At 31.2% G+C, this 18854-nt stretch overlaps 1 protein-coding gene across 1 annotated transcript in view; it reads right to left on the bottom strand.

The window, feature by feature from the left end:
- The window catches only part of LOC111626596 (chromodomain-helicase-DNA-binding protein Mi-2 homolog), a 176066-nt gene that overhangs the window by 48418 nt on the left and 108794 nt on the right, over positions 1 to 18854 (bottom strand). The window contains exon 29 of the mRNA XM_023370031.1: positions 4054 to 4101. Within this exon, the coding sequence (XP_023225799.1) occupies positions 4054 to 4101 (48 nt within the window). The remainder of the gene's footprint in view (positions 1 to 4053; positions 4102 to 18854) is intronic.

Below are 18854 nucleotides of genomic sequence, written 5' to 3'. Positions count from 1 at the left end.
GCAATCCTCTTCGACGCTTAATTTTGTCGTCAATATGATTTAAAATATGAACAAATCCAGATTTAGAAAATCTATACCAAATTTGAAATTTATCTTCGAAATACATTTCTAAAGGATTATTCTGATATCGTATTACTCCCCCCCTCTCTCTCTTCATAATTGTCGAGATGAATAATTTTCTTAATTTATCTCATTTACAAGGTTTATTAAATGAATAATATCAATTATAACATAAACTTTGCAACCAACAAATGAATATTGCGACTTCTACTCAAATAAAATGGTGTCTAAACCTGCTATCAAGGGAGCAATCCAGTTTAAAACCACAGTCACGACACCATAAATTGCTCTTGACTATTTGTTTCTATGGAGCCTTTCACACAATGTGGTCACAGCAAAATGCTGTACACTTTGAGTTTTGTATTACCATAGCCCCTATGCCATACACAGTCAAGATTATCTGTCTATACTCTTTCAGACATCAAGATCTTTTACTGTGTCTAAGCCTTGTAAGGACTGATGAATATGGCAACAAACAACATATGGGCAATCTGCCCAAGGGGTTCCTCTCATGTGGCTAGCCCATTGGGGAGGTGCAAACTTCCAACCAATCAATTAGTGTTTAATAGTTTTATCCATGCATCTGGTATCCATTTATTAAAATGGAGCATTACGAAATGGATGTTGAATTACTAATACATTTATTTCAAGAAAAACCTGTTTTTTGAGATATAAATCTTGAAGTTTAACAGTAAATAGATGGAATAAATTTTTCATTTTAAAATTTTGACAATTTTAGAATTTAAAATAGTCTGCAAATGATTTAATAAGTCATCAAATGTTGATACAGTCGTACAAAATTAAAATTATACAATCATCCGTCTTATATTATTAAATAGAGTAGAAAATGTTCTCATCAAGCTTCTTTCTACATTTATCAACTGATAAATATAGCACTCGATTTTACCTGGTAAACTATTTTACTCCAAACCTTCTTTATAATACCTTCTAAACAATTCTCCAGTAGCTTATTATTTTGACAACAACTAACATTCTCAATTCTTCAGCTGGATCTTGGATTCTTCAGGTTGAACATAAACATTGCATTTTTGAAAAATGTTCCATTAATCAAATACGTCTTCAGGTTAAATTCACTGTGTGATGTAATTGTTATAAAGCAGGGCACAAGATATTAAACCCACGCATTTCAAACTGTTATTTCTTTAATTTTTTTTTCTTTTGCTTAGAAGGTACTACAAAGAAGGTTTGAAGCTATACTTAGACTCCAGTATTATTTTTCATTTATATAATATAGATAGATGGCATGTTTTCTCTGGCCATCACAAGCCACTATTCCAATCAAGTATAAAAACAAACTAATTGAAAATATAAAAAAACGTCATACATGTGATAACCACGATATACATGGTTGGTTGCTGTGTTTGGATAAGGCACTGTCACTAGCCATGGCTTTGAATCAGGTCATGTGGAAGTGGCTGACCAGCTTCTATTCTACAATCACCCTCCACCATTGAAAATTGTCCATACAATACTCATTAGGACATGAATGATATATGATTTCACATGTTGCTAAACTGAATTTTATTGCATCATAACAATTTAAGCCTGGTATCAGAAGTGAGACCAGCATGCCTTTCAACCCATCCATATTTGCATTTTCAATTTTGCACATGTTCATTCATCTTCCAAATTGCTAAGATTTCGTATACACAAAATTTCATCATATTTCCTTGCTTACAATGCAAATATATCCTTTAATTTTGAGCAGCAGTGTAAAATTTAGTTACTTTAACATCTCTAGTATTTCATTATATAACAGTTTATAAATCTAGTATTAAAATTTCTTTGTACTTTACTAGATCCTTTGACAAAAAACTTACCTTAACTATAAGTAACACTAAAAATATTAAATACTAAGGACACTAATTTAATTCTTTAACACAATAAGATGTGACTACAGTATGCAAAATCACAAGCAACACCATGACTAAGAAGTTAGCCAACAACTTATTTTTTAAATTGGGATTATAGTCTCTTCCATAGTAAGTATTAAAATAATAGCTTTTCTGATGACAAATCAAAAATGCCATATATTATTATATGCACATGATAGCATTTAAGTAACACAGATTAATGGCAGTGTCAGTGATCCAAAAGCAGAACAAATTGGAAAATATATAAAGTATTCAAATCTCTTCCTAATCAGTCTGTTAAATAACTAAATTCTTACTGGAAGTATTATATAAATATAAAACAAACACCTTTCTCTATTCCAGCACACTTTTAATGCGTTGAAAAACGTTTTCGATCGTTTTAATCGATCATCCTCAGTTCAAAATTCGAACTCAAACGAACAACTGAGGATGATCGATTAAAACGATCGAAAACGTTTTTCAACGCATTAAAAGTGTGCTGGAATAGAGAAAGGTGTTTGTTTTATATTTAATCAGTCTGTTTCTGTATTTCTAAATTATTTAATGTTTAAATTTCCTTAAAGGTGGCAGCATGATATCTGCGATGACAAAATTTGCACAACAAACTTTTATCCAATTTTCAATTATTCTGTAACCAAATTATTAGCAAATTTTATGATTATTGTGATTAGTTTATACTCAGACACCCAACAGAAGACAAAACAAGAAATTAGATTAGCTAGTATTAGAGAAACCATAAAATCCAGTCATATGTAATTTGTCATTACTGCTAAAGTAACACCTTATTTGAAATGTTAAAAAAAACACTGGCAGTACCACAATCTGAGCACTAATTTGTGGTTAACAAAGTGCTTCAGTAACAATTAATTTTACACAATTATAATTAAAAAGTGCATTACATAAATACAGTGCTTACAAAAGTATCTGATGATGGCAGTTTAGGCACTAGTAGATTTTCGTTAAATAATTGATGTATTTTTTTTAAATCCAGGATACACTTTTTCCTCATTTTTATACTTGTCCAAAACAGAGTTATACTGTAGTCTTACAATTGATAACATCTTACATTTGCTGTCTAAAACAACAATTGGCAGACACCAAAGTATTCCTAGTAGTAGATTATGCACCAATAACAGGTGTGTTGAGCAACATGGACGAAAACATTAATTTACTGGTAACAAGTGTTTACTTTGAAGTCCTTTTTAATATTTAAAATGACTTTTTAATGACACCTTGATGCAGCTTTAAAACAAATATTTATTGTGTATAAAAAAAAGCAGGTGGAAATGGAGCCACCAAACATTATCTATTTCATGGTATATGTATTGTTTTTCTAACTTATTTAAAATTTATAAAGTTTAGTTTTTTTAAAGGAGAGAAACATTTTTAAATAATCTTAAAATTCAATTTTATAATTGACAAAATACAATATTGTCACTCCGTTCAGCAACACTTATTTTGAAAATTACAATCTGATTAATTACGAATCATTTCTGATCCATAATCTCTCTTCAACGGCAAGATCTTTGTCAAATGTCTTGAAGTGCTTTTTGATGTCAATTTCTAGTAACAACCAACAGTTATGGTATATTATTTCAATAATACTGCAATTTGGTACTATATTTTAAGAGAACTTTTATAATGATGTATAAAAGTTCATTATCCTTTATCCTGAATAATTTCATTTTTTATTTCTAAAATATCTAGTTCTCATTTGAACAGCATTGCCAATCACAGAAAATACATTTCCATACTCAATTTTTTAATGTTTGAATAAATTGCTAAGTTGAATTTGCATACCAATCAGATATTTACTTATTAATCTACTCTTTCTGAGCATCTTGGTGACTGAAGTGTCGTGAACTTCTGCATCTCGGTTATCCGAGATGCAGAAAACCTATTGAATGCCTGGCAGGCAATTTACAAATTATTCTTTCTGAGCAACGACCTTTTTAAAACTAAAATGCAATTTCTTATATTTATATAAAAGTCAAACGTTACGAAAAAAAATACACTAAACATTAAGTATTAAATAAATCTTAACTAAAAATTGACACATTACTTCAATAAAAAGGACAATGAAAATCATCATACATACCAATTATTTCTTTTTCTTTTTCACTCTCTTCTGCGTCATTCTTTTGATCTAGAAATAAATTTTAAATATATATGTAAAAACAACAACTCCAAATTTTCTCAAATAATTGATGTATTTTTTAAAATCTAGGATATACTTTTTCCCCATTTTTATACTTGTCCAAATCTGTTATAAATCAGAGCCTGATTTTTACAGTCAAACATATTTAAAAGCCAGATTATTTTCAGGCTAGAATTAAGCTAATTATTAATTAAATTAGATAATTTGGTTTAAAAATGACAGAAGTTTAAATCTTCATCTTATGTTAATATCAATTAAATTTCTAATGATTAATCTTTATGTGAGATGATGATTATTTGCCCATCAAATTCTGCAATTTTTATAGCAGATTTATCAACTAACACACATTTAAGTGTAAATATCAAATAAACTACACCAATATTTATTGCCAAATTAAATTATGTCAAATATACAAACAGTTGGCAAATAAAAAAAAATCACTGCTGTTAACAATTGTATTTTACATAGAAAACAACAATAAAATTTTAAAATATTTTTCTGATTTTTAAAACATGAAATTAATAATTACATTTAAACCAAATCCAATATTTGTCATTAATCAAATAATACTGCCAGAGACTTAGCTATACTGTAATCAGATAAGAACCTGGCTTAAGAAATATTTCAAAAGCAAGCCAAGACTTATTGTCGTCGGTATTTTATACCAAGATAATTACCATAATTAAGCTGACAAGATATATTTATAGAAATATTACAACATAAGTGGCATCAAACAAAATTCTTTCATTGTACAAAATAAAACTTTTTCATACAATAAATTTGTTTAAAGAGGGTTTTTACAACCAGTAAGAGCAAGCAGAAAGAAAAAGTGCATTTGAGATGTTATAAGAGTTCCGGTAAAAAAACGATGCAACTATTATGATCAAAATTTTTGCAAAGTTCACAAACAACAAACTATCACAAAGAACCTGTTATGGTTTTATAAAATGATAAATTATACCTCGACAGCTGGTTATGTACTAGTAAATAACAAAAAAAAAATACCAGCAAATATAATTTTATATAAATATGCTATGACAAATGTTTTCAATACAATTCAATAAATCACAAGAAACACATCTGATAAAAACTAATAAATGTTTAATAATTGAATAATTTGCAATGACACTGATTTGAATACCATGTAATATATATGATATCATATTTGATATCAAACTAAAGTTTATTGGTCCAGTTGACAAGTACACTTCACTACTAAATGCATTAAAAGTTAAATTTTTGAATCACCTGATAACAGGAAAAACAGGGATCCTCTATGGTAATATATATATATAATATTTATTTATTTAACATCTTTGAAGTTGACTCTTCAAAGAAAACACTGAAAGGCAATTTCAATTCACTCAGGGTAAAAGGCATAGTCCATACTCTGTTCTGTGGCCATCCCACAACAGTTTTTGAACGGAAATCACGAGGCTCATGGGAAAGTGGGACAAATGACTCAACAGGCAGGGCAATCACATAAACAACAACATGCACTTATTACACTTTATTGTCATTGGCTGGTTGCTTATTGATCATCCCTTATATATTTTTTAGAACTATACAGGAAGTCATCTTCAGCAACATCAAAAGCCGAATTACAATTGCACACATTTTAATCTTGAGATTAAATGCACTTTAATTTACAAAATTGCCATCTTTGAGATAAACTGCCATCTAAGTTAACCAGCCAATTTTAGATGGCTAAAATTTATTCTGTAAATTAGCAAAGAAACAAGATAGCTGTCAGGCTCCAATTCCAACTTGGATAACATTAAAACAACTTCTTACAGGATTACTAGAACGTATACTTCACACTCAAGAACCTTAAGAGTCCAGTAATGTGTTATTACTGGACTCAAAGTTCTCGAGTGTGAAACTTGGATAACTTTTATTTAGGATATTAAAATAAAGTTTAATATTCTAAATAAAAGTTACCCAAGTTTCACACTCGAGAACCTTGAGTCAGATCAATTCTTGAAATTTACAATTGATATACAATTTTATAAAATCTTACCAATATTAAAATAAACTTTCTTTTAATATTGGTAAAATTTTATAACATTGTATATCAATTGTAAATTTCAAGAATTGATTTTGATTCAAAAAGCTATAGTTTTATGCTAATGGTGAAAATTAAGTGAATCTTATTTTATGTAATATAATCGTCATCTCTCATTAAAGTACAGTGCATATATCAAAATATCACAGAACAAAATATCAAATCCACATGATAGCAAGAAATAAATTCCCACAAATTGTCCTTTTTGGGAAAAATGGTGGATTTCAGAATGAGGTTATGGTGTTGATCTCAATGATAGGAAAACATAATGTATGTAAAAAACTGTCAATCCAGCATGTGTGCCAGTGCAGTGCTGAAACACAACTAGGTAACAAAATGCTTTCATTGAAATTGCAAGCACATTTTTGACATGCTTCAACCTGAGTTTTGGACAAGTTCCTATCGTGAGAAAGAAAAAAAAATAGCCAATAAAAAAAAAGACAGTTTCATTTGCAAAAGCATATGCATAACACAAGAGATGGAGAATTTCATAAGGAATGTAAAAAGCACTCATCAGGAGAAGCTGGTTTTTGCTTGTCAGCAAAATCAGACTCTCTCTTAAAGCTGTCAACAACAGATTGATAAATTATGTGCATCACGTAAGTTATTATTTTAAATTCAGCAGACCCAAGCACAGGCATTAGCTTATAAACTTTTTCTAGAACAGAGTTTGTGCAATAGATTATGCAAATCTGATCAATTTTCTTTCTAGGTGTGAAAATGTTAAAACTCCCAATAACGATGAATGAAAACACTAAGTAACTGGTAATTTTAGGACAAACTTTTGTAATCTTGTAGACATACATTTTTGTTTGTAATTCCAGTTAATAAACATTATAGTTACTGCTTTTCTTTCATATGTGGAACCTACAGTGGCAGTTTATAGCTTTCTCGAAAAATTTACTCTCCTGGACCGCCAGAGTTTTAGAGTGCAACCCTTCAATTATGTAATATTGATGGAACATAAAATTTTTTCTGTATTGAGCTATAGTATCTAAATTTAATCATCTTTTTCCCCATGTGTTTCCTGAAATATATTAATGTTATGATGATGAAATTTCTTGAATGTTGGAGAAATTTTAAGGAGGGAAATCAAAATTTTAAACCTTGCCTACAGACTCTAAAATAAGATACACTAAAAAGCTCAAAAATAGGCTCTCTGTCTAAATATATTGGACAGAATTATTTCAAGTCATGCAGAATTTGAAGTAATATTTATAAGTTCTTACTATATATTTTATTTTAGCACAATAACAGATACCAATTTTATAGTTCAAAATCTCTTAAAGAACCTTAAATCTTCAGTACATTATCACCTTTAGAATGACTAACATTCTCAAACCTTTGACTGGATCTTCATTGAATTGAAAATGTTAGTTATTCTAAAGACAATGTACTGGAGATTTATTTAAGAAGGTTCTTTAAGAGGTTTTGAACTATACAGGTAACCCCCGTATAACACGGCACTTCTATAGCACGGATTCGCTCTAACACGGTTTGAGAATTGGTACCATCCCCCCGTATAACACAGTACTTTTATAGCACGGATCCACTCTGACACGGTTCGAGAATTGGGTAAAACCCTCGTACAACAGGAAATGTAATAAATTTTTACATACTTAACTAATAATAGTTCACAAAAATTATTATTTTCGTGAACTATTAGTACTTAAGTATGTAAATTTTCTCTTCTCGCCTTCTGTCGATACATGTGGTCCTTCTTGAAACTTGTTTCAATGTTGCCAGATTGCGACGCTTCTGCTTCTGATGTTGCCGAATGTTTTCCCCTTATTCCATACTTGCTTTATTCTTCATAAGTGCTTAGCACCATATAAGGAAATTTATAAAGACCTTTTAACTAGAAGCAAGCAGTTTAAAATTACATACATTTTGCAAAAGGTAAAGCATGGATCTGAAAGATAATGCAGAAAAATGCTCAGAGGATAAGGATAACTTGCCAAAAAGAAAACGCTCTCGGTTAATTAATAGTGTTTTTAGTGATGACGAAGAAAACATTGTTTAATTTATATTAATATGTATCACTTCAAAATTTTAATGAAGATATTTATCTTACAAGTTAATTATGAAAATATACTAGCATGTTTTTTTAATTTCTAACCCTCCTTTTCGTATTAGTTCTTTGTTTTGTATAACACGGATTCGCATAACACGGCAATTTTTTGGAACGTAACTACCGTGTTATACGGGGGTTACCTGTACTTTAACTCCAGTCTGAGCAATTGTGAGTACATACCAATTTTAATTGAATTTCTAGGATCTTCATAGAAAAATCAGTGATCATTTGATCATAGTTATTTAAGTACAAGAGGAGGAGATGAGACAGAAGAAGACTCAGTCTAATTTTGACATTCAAATCAATGCCAAACATTCTTTGATAATGTTGATACTGAACAAATGTCATTAGATAAGAAATTTGATGTTTTCAAAATATTCTAAATCAGTAGTTTCCATTCTGTGTCTGCAGAATCTCAGGGAGTCTGTGAAAATAGTACTGGGGGTTCTGAGCCAAGTTCAAAATTTCAAGAAATTGCAGGGTAAAATGTATAATTACTCATGATAAAGATGATATTAGTACCTGTGTTAAACATACCAGAAATTACTCACTGACAAAATACTATAGCCATGTGAGATGCATGGTATAGTCAACACTGCTAACTTAGAGCAACTTTGTCATTACTGGATTGAGTCATAAATAAATTCCAATTGAGGATAAGAGTAACTGTCATTCAAACACTTGCCAGATGAAATGTAGCTTCAACTAAAGTTTTATTTATTAGTGCTATTAGTCTCAACCTAAATTTTAAAGCTGAAGTGTCGGGTGTGCAATAAAAATTTATTTTTGAAGCTATTTAAAACGGCACATTTGAGAATGCATATATACCATATTATATTGTAGGAATATGAACATGGCAGTAATACTACAGGAACAATTTTCGGTGTCTACAGCAATGGAGTAATTTCAGATAGAACAGTTTCAAAATTCCATTCTGGTGATTTGTCCTTCCAAGATGAACAAAGACCAGACTGTTCCTCAGACTTCAATAACAATGTTTTAAAGATCTCGACTGAGCAGTACCTGTGGCATTAATGGGAGTTAGCAGAGAAGCCAAACACATCCCTATCAAACATCAATTGTCACCACAAAATCTGGTATAATAGCTGATAAATACTTAGATTTAGTATGAGGCTTTCAAGCCTGAAATGCATATGTAATTTACAATAAAGGAATACTTAACCTCAGAGCTGAAGGAAAGTCTACCGTTTTTAATCATTCGGATTGAAGAGACATATACTAAATCAATTGTCACTTCCAAAATCTAGGGAAGATGAGCAAGCTGAAAAAGTTTGGATTCCTCAACCTCAGTGAACAAAATAAAGTTGACACAAAGTTGATAGATGCTATCTTGCTTTCTTGGCATAAAGATGAACCTTTTTTGGCAAAAATTGTTATCAGAGATGAAATGTCCTAAATGTTACCTAAGAAAAAATTTGACATGGTTTATCTGTTTTCTCATCCCCCATATTCACCGGACTCGACATCAACAGTTTTTCGTCTTTTCTGGGCACTGCAGAATGCTTTAAACGTGCAACACTTTTAAAATGACTACCAGGTTCGAGAATTCACAAAAGTACAAACACACTGACTTTCTTGCAGCATCTGATGACCACATCTCTGAAGAAATCACAAACCTTTTTGTTCAATATTTACAAGATTTGAAGAACAGTGTTAGGGATTATTTTCTACTTTATGCTAACAACAAATGGATTAGAAATCCATTTCATGTAATGTAAGAAAATATAAAACATTTAACTACAGTGAGGAAAATACTCTTGTTGAACTTGTGTGTGTGTGTGACACCTCCTCAGCAGTCAAGCTTCATTCAGTACACTTAAACTTTTTTTTTTATGTAACCAAGAGTACCAAAAACTGGCTTCCAGAGCACAGATATTTTGTCATTCCCCCACTACATATTTATATAAGGCCCAACCTATACTTAAAACTGTCTGCCATTAAATCTGAGATTCAAAACATAGTACAGTAATACCCCGAACTTACGCGATAGGTGGGACCGAGCGATAACCGCACAAGTCGGAGTATAATTTCGCAACTTGTGTAAAATCCAAGTCGGATGTATGTAAGCTAATAAATGTTCTCGTTAATATTATCTCATCTTTGATTCGTTCACGGTTACAAGAAAGCACCACAGAGTCTATCAGGTCTCAGTAGATATAACAAACACAGAAATAAATAACACAAAATAAATTGTAGCTATGTGTCGATTCCGTGCGACACGTCCGAACATGTAAGCTGAACAATAGTGCGGGGAGAATGAGTAATCAAGAGTTGCGTGGCGCTCAAACAAAAGACGAATCGACGAGATTTGAAAATCGCATAAGTCGGGGTAGCGTAAGTCGAGGTATTACTGTATCAGCAGCATCAACTATCTCATTAATTAAATATGTAAAAATTTTTATAAAATTTTCTTTTCTTTTATATATGTTTTTTGATTGAGATGAAAGTTGTTTAGTTAATAAAACTGGTTGATCAGTAGAGTAATACTTCCAAAATCTTGTGTCACAGGGCTATTGATTTATATAAAAGGTATTCTTCATAGTGAAAATGTTGGGAACCACTGCTCTAGATTATATTTTAGAATGAAGAATAAGTATGTAGAATCCTGATGGTATGAACAAATGTAATTTAATGACACAGAACAATGCAATAAACTTTTTAAATTAAAGTTACTTTGCCTTCTTCAGTTATAAGATATAACTGAAAAAGCCTTAAATAAAGCACATTTAATATAAAAAGCTTACAGCATTGCTACATATACATTAAGTTATAGAATGAGGAAGGAAACAAAAATGAGGATTAATACTCAGCATCATAGTCAGGACATAATAAGCAGCAGCACAGTAACTAATAATTCCAAAAAAACAAACATAAAAAATTTCTAAAATCTATATTTACTTAAAATACTTACAAATGGATTACTAATTTGACCTGATTTAAGTTGTGTTTAATTATATTAATTCAATGCTTTTTATTGCTTAATAAATGTTACATCTGATGAATAAAATATGAAGTAAGAATCAAATTCATTTTATATTTTAACCATTACTTATTACAAAGCAGAACAGAGCTAGCAGGGACAGCTATTCACACAAATGAGACATCAGAGTCAATTGCAGCAGTCTGCAAAATGGAGGACGGAAGCACCATCATTTAGTATCCGCGAGTGTCTAGTTCATAGGTGCAAAGTCTCAACTTGTTACATTGTACCATTGCCTAATGGCCAAATTTAAACATGAATTTGTCTTCCCCCATTCTATACAAAGTAGTGCTGTAAAGAAAATTCAGACTACTTTTCAGGGAGCAGATCAATGGAAAAAAAAGCATTTTTCATAAATGAAAGAGGGAAGGGGATCGAATGTTTATAAAAAATGCAACATTGAATATGCAGGATTAAAATAAATAATTCTTACTACTTACTAAAAGTAATCACGTTTTGCTTATTTACACAATAATTTTATAAAAACAGACCTCTTTTATCAATCAACCTTCATACAATGTGATATTCTCTGCACAATAAATGATCATCATCATCTTTTGACAAACTGAATTTTCTAAATGAAAACTAATTCAGACTAAAAACATGTAAGGGGATAATAGTAACATAATAACTGAAACTGATTATTATTAAATTCCATATTAAATATTTGAATGTTTTTCTGGAGTCAGTAATCAATGTGCATACCTTGAATCTTCTTTCCCACATTTCTGTTTAGTTGAAGTTAAAAAAAATAAAAATTACAAAAAAAGAGCCTGATTTTAGGATCCCAAATTCATCTGCACTCAATATTTTTGGTTATACTCACCCCAAAAAAACTGTCTTAAATGATAACTCATTTGTCACGCGAAGAAGCATTATTACAAGAATCAAAATCTAAAGGTATTATTACAGGTTATATCAGCAAGTTGAGGTAACATATGATAAAAAAACTGTTGCAAAAAAAAGGACAATTTGATAAAATAAGTTTAATTTCTTTGGATTATTCAATGTTTTAATGTCAAAAGATTAGTGTAAAAAGATCAGCTCTGTTTTAGAAATTTTATGGCAGTTCGGGTCACTTTCGTCACAACTTCCAAAAACCACAATGTAGGCATTTTCTTAAGTTCTGACTCCTCATACCACTTAAAGCCTTTGAGTGATTTAGTCCTTAATTATTGACGCGGACTCATCTCTGTACATTTGTCCAGAAACTTTCAACAGGGTGCAACCGAGTCACATTAGGAAGGCTTTGATGCTTGAATGGAATACTTAAATGTTCCAGTTCATCCAAAATTTCTTTAGCCTAATGAAAGCTGGCAAGATGTGGTCAGAAGATAACACTTTCACCTCAGTGTTTTTCCTTAATGAATTCTGCAACTTTTGGTGGACAACTTTCTGTAACATTTGGAATTTGTAGCCACCCAGACTCAAAAAACAAAAAGAGATATCTATCCAGTTAGTGAAATATATGGACTTGAAAAACTATGATTTAGACATTTTCAACTCGCCAACAGCAGTAAAATGTTCTTTGGATACTTAAATTTTGTGACATATTTTATGTTGTTAGTGGCAGGACGTGTAGAATGTTCATAGCAATTTTTCCTTGCTTATTCATTGCCATCCAGTTTGAATTTTTTATCTTGATTTTTGGCAGAGAATATTTTTTTGCATGAACTATTTCAGCTGTTTTTTCCTTTTACATAATCTTTTTGAGCTTCACTCATATCTGATTTAGTTTTTCCGTCTCTCTATTCTCATGTCTGCCAAATGCTTTTTTAATATATTCTTATCACATTTAAACTTTCTAATTTCTGAAGCAATTTTGCTACACAGGCTGAAGTTCAGCTTTGTTTCCTTCATTCTTTAGGATTGCATAATATGAATTTACAATCACAGGTTTTCTATCAACGTTTTCTTATTCTTCAATCTGCTAGTAATGTTGAACGTGTCTGCCGACTGAAATTCATAGCAATAAAATGTTTTACAATATCTATTTCTCCCTGTTGAATGTTCATACAAAATGTTTATGTATTGTATCTCAATAATCTCGCTCTTTATCTCCACTTTTCCAAACATCATAATTTGAACCATGTTTCTATACATATTGTTTGGTCATATGGAAAGTACATGGAATACAACACAAGCATAATTACATGTGAATAATTTTTTTAAAGCAACTACATTTTGTGCAAATTTTTTTACTATATGTTATATACTATTTCCCAGATATATGATCTCTCATCATGAAATTCAGCTTACTATAAGCATATAAAATGCAAATGCATAAACTTCTTTAATGACTGTTTTAATGAAAAATTTGATGCTTAAATGTAATCAATTAGATACTTTATTAGAAGTATATCCCTACCCTTATCTATTTCTTTGATTAAAACTGTCCTAGTAAAGGCCAATTATATAAAGGCAACTGAGGTTCAGAGGGCAACTGCATCTTTTGTACAGTACAGAAAAAAAATATTTGTACTGCATAAAATGTAGGCTAGTATAAAATAGTCAAATACATTTGTAAAGTATTGTATTAAACCTAATTTTTTGCTGAAACTGTAGAAACGGCATGGGTGTACTCTGAACTTAACAAAGGCCACTTGTTATGATACTGTAGATTTATTATTAAGAAATTTGTATTTTAACATATAGTAAATGATGAATGCTAGCAAAATTTGTGCATGTGTTTTTTTTAGAATTTAGCAAAATAACTCTAAATATCTTTAAGCTGGTGCAGAAAATTGTAGCAGTGGCTAGGGAAAAGGCAAAAAATTCAAGAAACCAAATTTATTTATGTATTAAACAAACATAATACAATCTTTATTAAGTGATTAATCAAAATTTAAAGCAGACTTTATTGTCAGCTTTCTTCCCTTTCAAAAATTGTAATTATTATTGTTGTTTTTGTATTTATTTATTTATTCTTTACCTCATCCCACAACTAAAACATTACAAACCTCATCCCTTGTACTTTTAAACTCTTCTTAGCTATAACAGAATTTTAACCATTCTAACTTATTTCATGAATACACAAATTTTTGTGTACCACCTATCAAATGATTCCAATGTCTTTGATTTTAAAAATTATATTTAATTAAGTTTCTTACATTTTCTAAAAGTATTCTAAGTTTACAATCTTTTCTCTATAGTTCATTTCTGCGCTATGCTGAACTGTTGGCTTTGCTTTCCTCTCAATTACCTATGACTGTTTACAAATCTAAATTTTTTCCATGCATTTTATACATTCATCATCTTTTATTTCCATTCTAAGATTTTTGTTTCTTTTCATTTGATCCTTAGTTCTTTCCTTATGACTTCCTCTGTAGAGATTGTAGTCATTTTCTCTATTTCATAATCTTCAGTATGTTTATCCAATTTTTTCTAGAGTTCTGTTCATCTCATCCATGGTATTTCAGTTCTACGGTCTCCTAAGAATTCTATATAAACTAAGGTTCTCTCTCCTTTTCTTGTCTCAAAGCCTCAACACGACTACATCCATAGATAATAATGTCCAATCCAAAATAATGTGTATTTTTTTATGCAAAATACACTAAATCTAGTTGTTTTGATCATATTTCATAAACAATATAACCAGGGCTTTGGAGTGGAACTGGAGCTGGAGCAGGTGGAGCAACGGATTTTTACTCTGAGCAGGAGTGGAGCAGGAGCACAGAAATTTGTAGTGCTCCACTGCTCCAATATATATATATTTATTTAATATTTGAGATGGTAAGAATGGAAGTGGCATAAGTTGTAATATTACAAATGTTAAGAATACAATAATTGAACTAAAAAGAAAGGTGGTCACTAGCACAGATGAATTTTACATCCATTCCACATATGTCCCATGTGAAAGGTGGAAACCTTTCTCTCCAGTCTCCACTATCTCCTGACCAAGCTATTCCTTCCCCTTTGTGACCCCCCAGTTCTCTTAATTCTTAACGATCGCAGATGTGGAGTTAATGGGGAGGGGTGCTAATGAGTAGCAGATTTTAAACTCTGCTTACAAGTGGCTTTAGTCATTAGCACAGAAATTCACCACTAGGAGCAGCACTAATATTCATTTCTTACATTTGATTTTGAGTGTGACTGTCATTCATTTCTGTTCGCTATCAGTTTGTTATAATCGTATATCATAATTCATAATTTGTTTGCAGAAGTAAGATATTATTATTATTTGGTTATTTTATATGCATGAATGTTTATATACGTAATTTCTCAATTAATAACACTTAAATATTTGATTATTTAAGCCATGGCGTCGAACCAAAATTTAAAACCATCACCCATGATAGACAGTTGATTTACAGAAGAAGAGCTTAAAGAGATACTCATATTTGAATACGATAATGGAAAGAAAAAATCAGTTACATGCAAGATGGAACACATTGTAAATGGCAAATCTATACAATGTAACCTCAAGGCAAGTGGAACTAGTGCGATGAAAAAGTTCAATCTTTGGCGGAATGTGAAGCGTAATCATCCTGAAATTTACGAAGGGTTAGTTAAAAAGAAGGATCAACAAGATGAAGTCGCTGCAAGAAGAAAACATAATCATGACAATCTTACCATTGCACTTTCATGTCATAAGAAATGCAGAACTGATCAACCAAAAATTGAAGCATCATCGAAGATTATAATCACTATGAATAACAACACTTTCTGTGAGGGACTTGTTGAGATAGTTTGTATGAGTATGACACCACTCACTACATTCACATTAAATAACAAAAGATTCCAAAAGATTGCTGGTGAAATGGCTCAGAAGCTTGGTTTTTCAATAGGACATGATAGTGTCATTTAGTAATAAGCACAGCAGAGTCTGCACACATTTAAGACAAACTTTAAAAGGACAATTATGCTATTTAAAGCTAGATGCTGCAACCTGTGAAAATAGAAATTTTCTTGCCATCAATGTACAATTTTGGAATTAAAAAAACGAGAAAACTGAAATAAAAACATTGGATATTGTTGATACTGAAGGAAGACATAACTTTATATGTGAAAAATCAAATTAAAGAAACTTTGAACAAATTTGAAATTGATGAAAAACAAGTACTAAGTATTTGTGTAGATAATGCAGCTAAGATGATGTGTGCTGTAAATAAACTTGGCTATCATGAAAATATTTTCCAGGATAAAGATGAAAAAACTGAAGATATCGAAAAAATGAATGTAGACATTTTGCCACAGTGGATTAAAAAACCTTCCTAATATTGCCAGCATGGACTAAGGATAATATGAAAATTCATCTAATGAGGTGTGGGATTCACACTTTTCAACTGGCTATTTGGGATGGATTAAAGAACGAATGAATAACAAAAATATTAGGGAAAATTCGACGAGTTGTGGTAAAATTATGAACCCCAACAATTCGTAATGTGTTTGCTGAAAAACGTATGGTAAAACTCAATTCCTAGATATAGTAACAAGATGGGGTTCTACATATGCCATGTTTGATCGTCTTCTTTTTTTCAGACTACTGCGACCAAGTAGCGGCTGCTGGGACAAAAGACCTAGAACTTAGCAAAGCAGAATGGGACAAAGTAAAACATATCAGATCTGTTTTAGAAAAACCAAATATTTCGACAATTGCCCTTCAAGCTGCCGATCTTACTCTGGGGATGTTTATGAAAGAATGATGTAAACTAGAAAAATGTATGGAAGAATTTGGACGATATGTTGCATTAGGAATTCTATCTTCCATGAAAAAGCGGAAAGAAAAACTTATTCAGAACATACATTTTCTTGCTGGAGTGTATGTTGGTTGATTCTATGTATAGAATCTTATTAAGTGTGGCAGAAAAACTAAAAGCAAGAGAAGGTCTTTCAGACATCCAACGGCAAATCAAAAGGCAAACACTAATTGGTTTGGCTGAAAAGCCAGCAATTGTTGAGCTGTCACAGCCAACCTCTGATATGATAAATATAGATTCGGAAGAAGATGATTTTGAAAAAGAATTGGATAGAAGAGAAAACAGTCGTCGAATTTCCACTATACATAATAAAGAAGACAACGAAATAGACAAACACGTTGAGAAAGACTGCAATGCAATAGAGGATGTGGGGAGGTTAAAGGTGAATGTATTCGAAGCCATTGACCATTATCCGGAGTGCATCAGAAAAGCATGCAGAGTCGCTTCAAGCATGCCAACTTCTCAAGCAAGTCTATTTTCCGGATTAAGATTGCTTTTAAGTGATAAATAGGCAGTCAATGAAGGACGATTTGCTGTCTGCCATTTTATTTATTAAAATCAATGAGGTTGTATGTTAATTTTTTTAATAACAAATTAGTTGTAAATAAACAAGTTTTTTTATGTGTACTTATATACCAAAGACAAAATTAGTGTAATTCCTATAAGAATATTTTAACTGGAGCATGGAGCGGAGCTGGAGCAAGTACTTTGATACCGGAGCGGAGCTGGAGTGGAGCAACTCAAAAAAATGGTCGCTCCAAAGCCCTGCTTTTTATTGCATCCTCATCTTTGAAGACTCCTTGCCAAAAAATTGTCCAAATGTGTAAAAAAAGTGATAGTCTGTTGGTGAAATCTGGAGAATAAGGTGGATGGGAAAGAATTTCATTTGAATGCTTTCATTTTTGTGATAAATAATTAAAGAACTGCAGACCTTCAAATGATGCTTCTTGTCTGAGTTCATGTGGTATCCATTTGTCAAGCTTCTTGACTTTCCCTAACATTTTTAGATGTTGAGAAATGGTTGAATAATGTCCAGTATGTTCAACCTTTCCACAATTTCCCAGTCAAGTGGTGGTCTGATTTGATGATGATTTTCAGTTCTGGTTTTTGAGATTTGCATACCTGGAATGAAATTTTTTTGAATCAATGCCCGGTGACCTGCTCACTCATAGAACCTTCACCAAAAGTTTTATTGATGTTTTGGGTTTCTTTGGCTGCATTATGTTCCTGCTTATACTCAGAGAAAAAAGTTATTCAATTTCCTGTTTTCATGCTGTCAGAAAAAGTACTTTTCAACATGTGGAACTCACAGTATAAATGAGATTACATTTTTAAATTGACATATTTTATATATAGATGTATTAATAATCATCCAACAATCAAGCAGAAATTATACTACAAAAATTAATTAGAAAATACATGATTAGAACAACTAGAGGTAGATGTTAGGTGCCATCTCTGAACAAAAGTAGTAACTATAATTTAATTTTAAAATTAGAATAGTCTGGAAGAAAAGAATCTGCCCAGAGCAGGATTCAAACTTGTAACCTCCACTTATAGTGTGGTGCGCTGACCAGTTATGCCACCTGGACCTCCAAAGCAATTCCTTCCTTCCAGGCATACTTAAACTTTTTCAAAATAACTAAATTTCATATATTATATGTATGTTCTTCTAATTGCAAACATGTTCAATGGAAAAAAGTTGAACTGTAAGGCTGGAACGTTTAAATTTTAAATGGTCATTTCATTTGCAATGACCCAATAGTTTTATAACAAGTATAGAAGCTTTGTATTTATTTTTGCCTAATCTGTGACAGCTCTTCTAAAAGCAAGAAAAGCTCCCAATCATAAATTCTCAGTGAATATATGGATATTTGTGAAGTTCATTGAGAAAGAAAGAAA

This window comes from Centruroides sculpturatus, unplaced genomic scaffold (assembly GCF_000671375.1).
Source record: "Centruroides sculpturatus isolate CEXI.00-Female unplaced genomic scaffold, Cexi_2.0 scaffold304, whole genome shotgun sequence".
Lineage (NCBI taxonomy): Eukaryota > Metazoa > Arthropoda > Arachnida > Scorpiones > Buthidae > Centruroides > Centruroides sculpturatus.
This window is presented reverse-complemented; position numbering and strand designations above follow the sequence as displayed.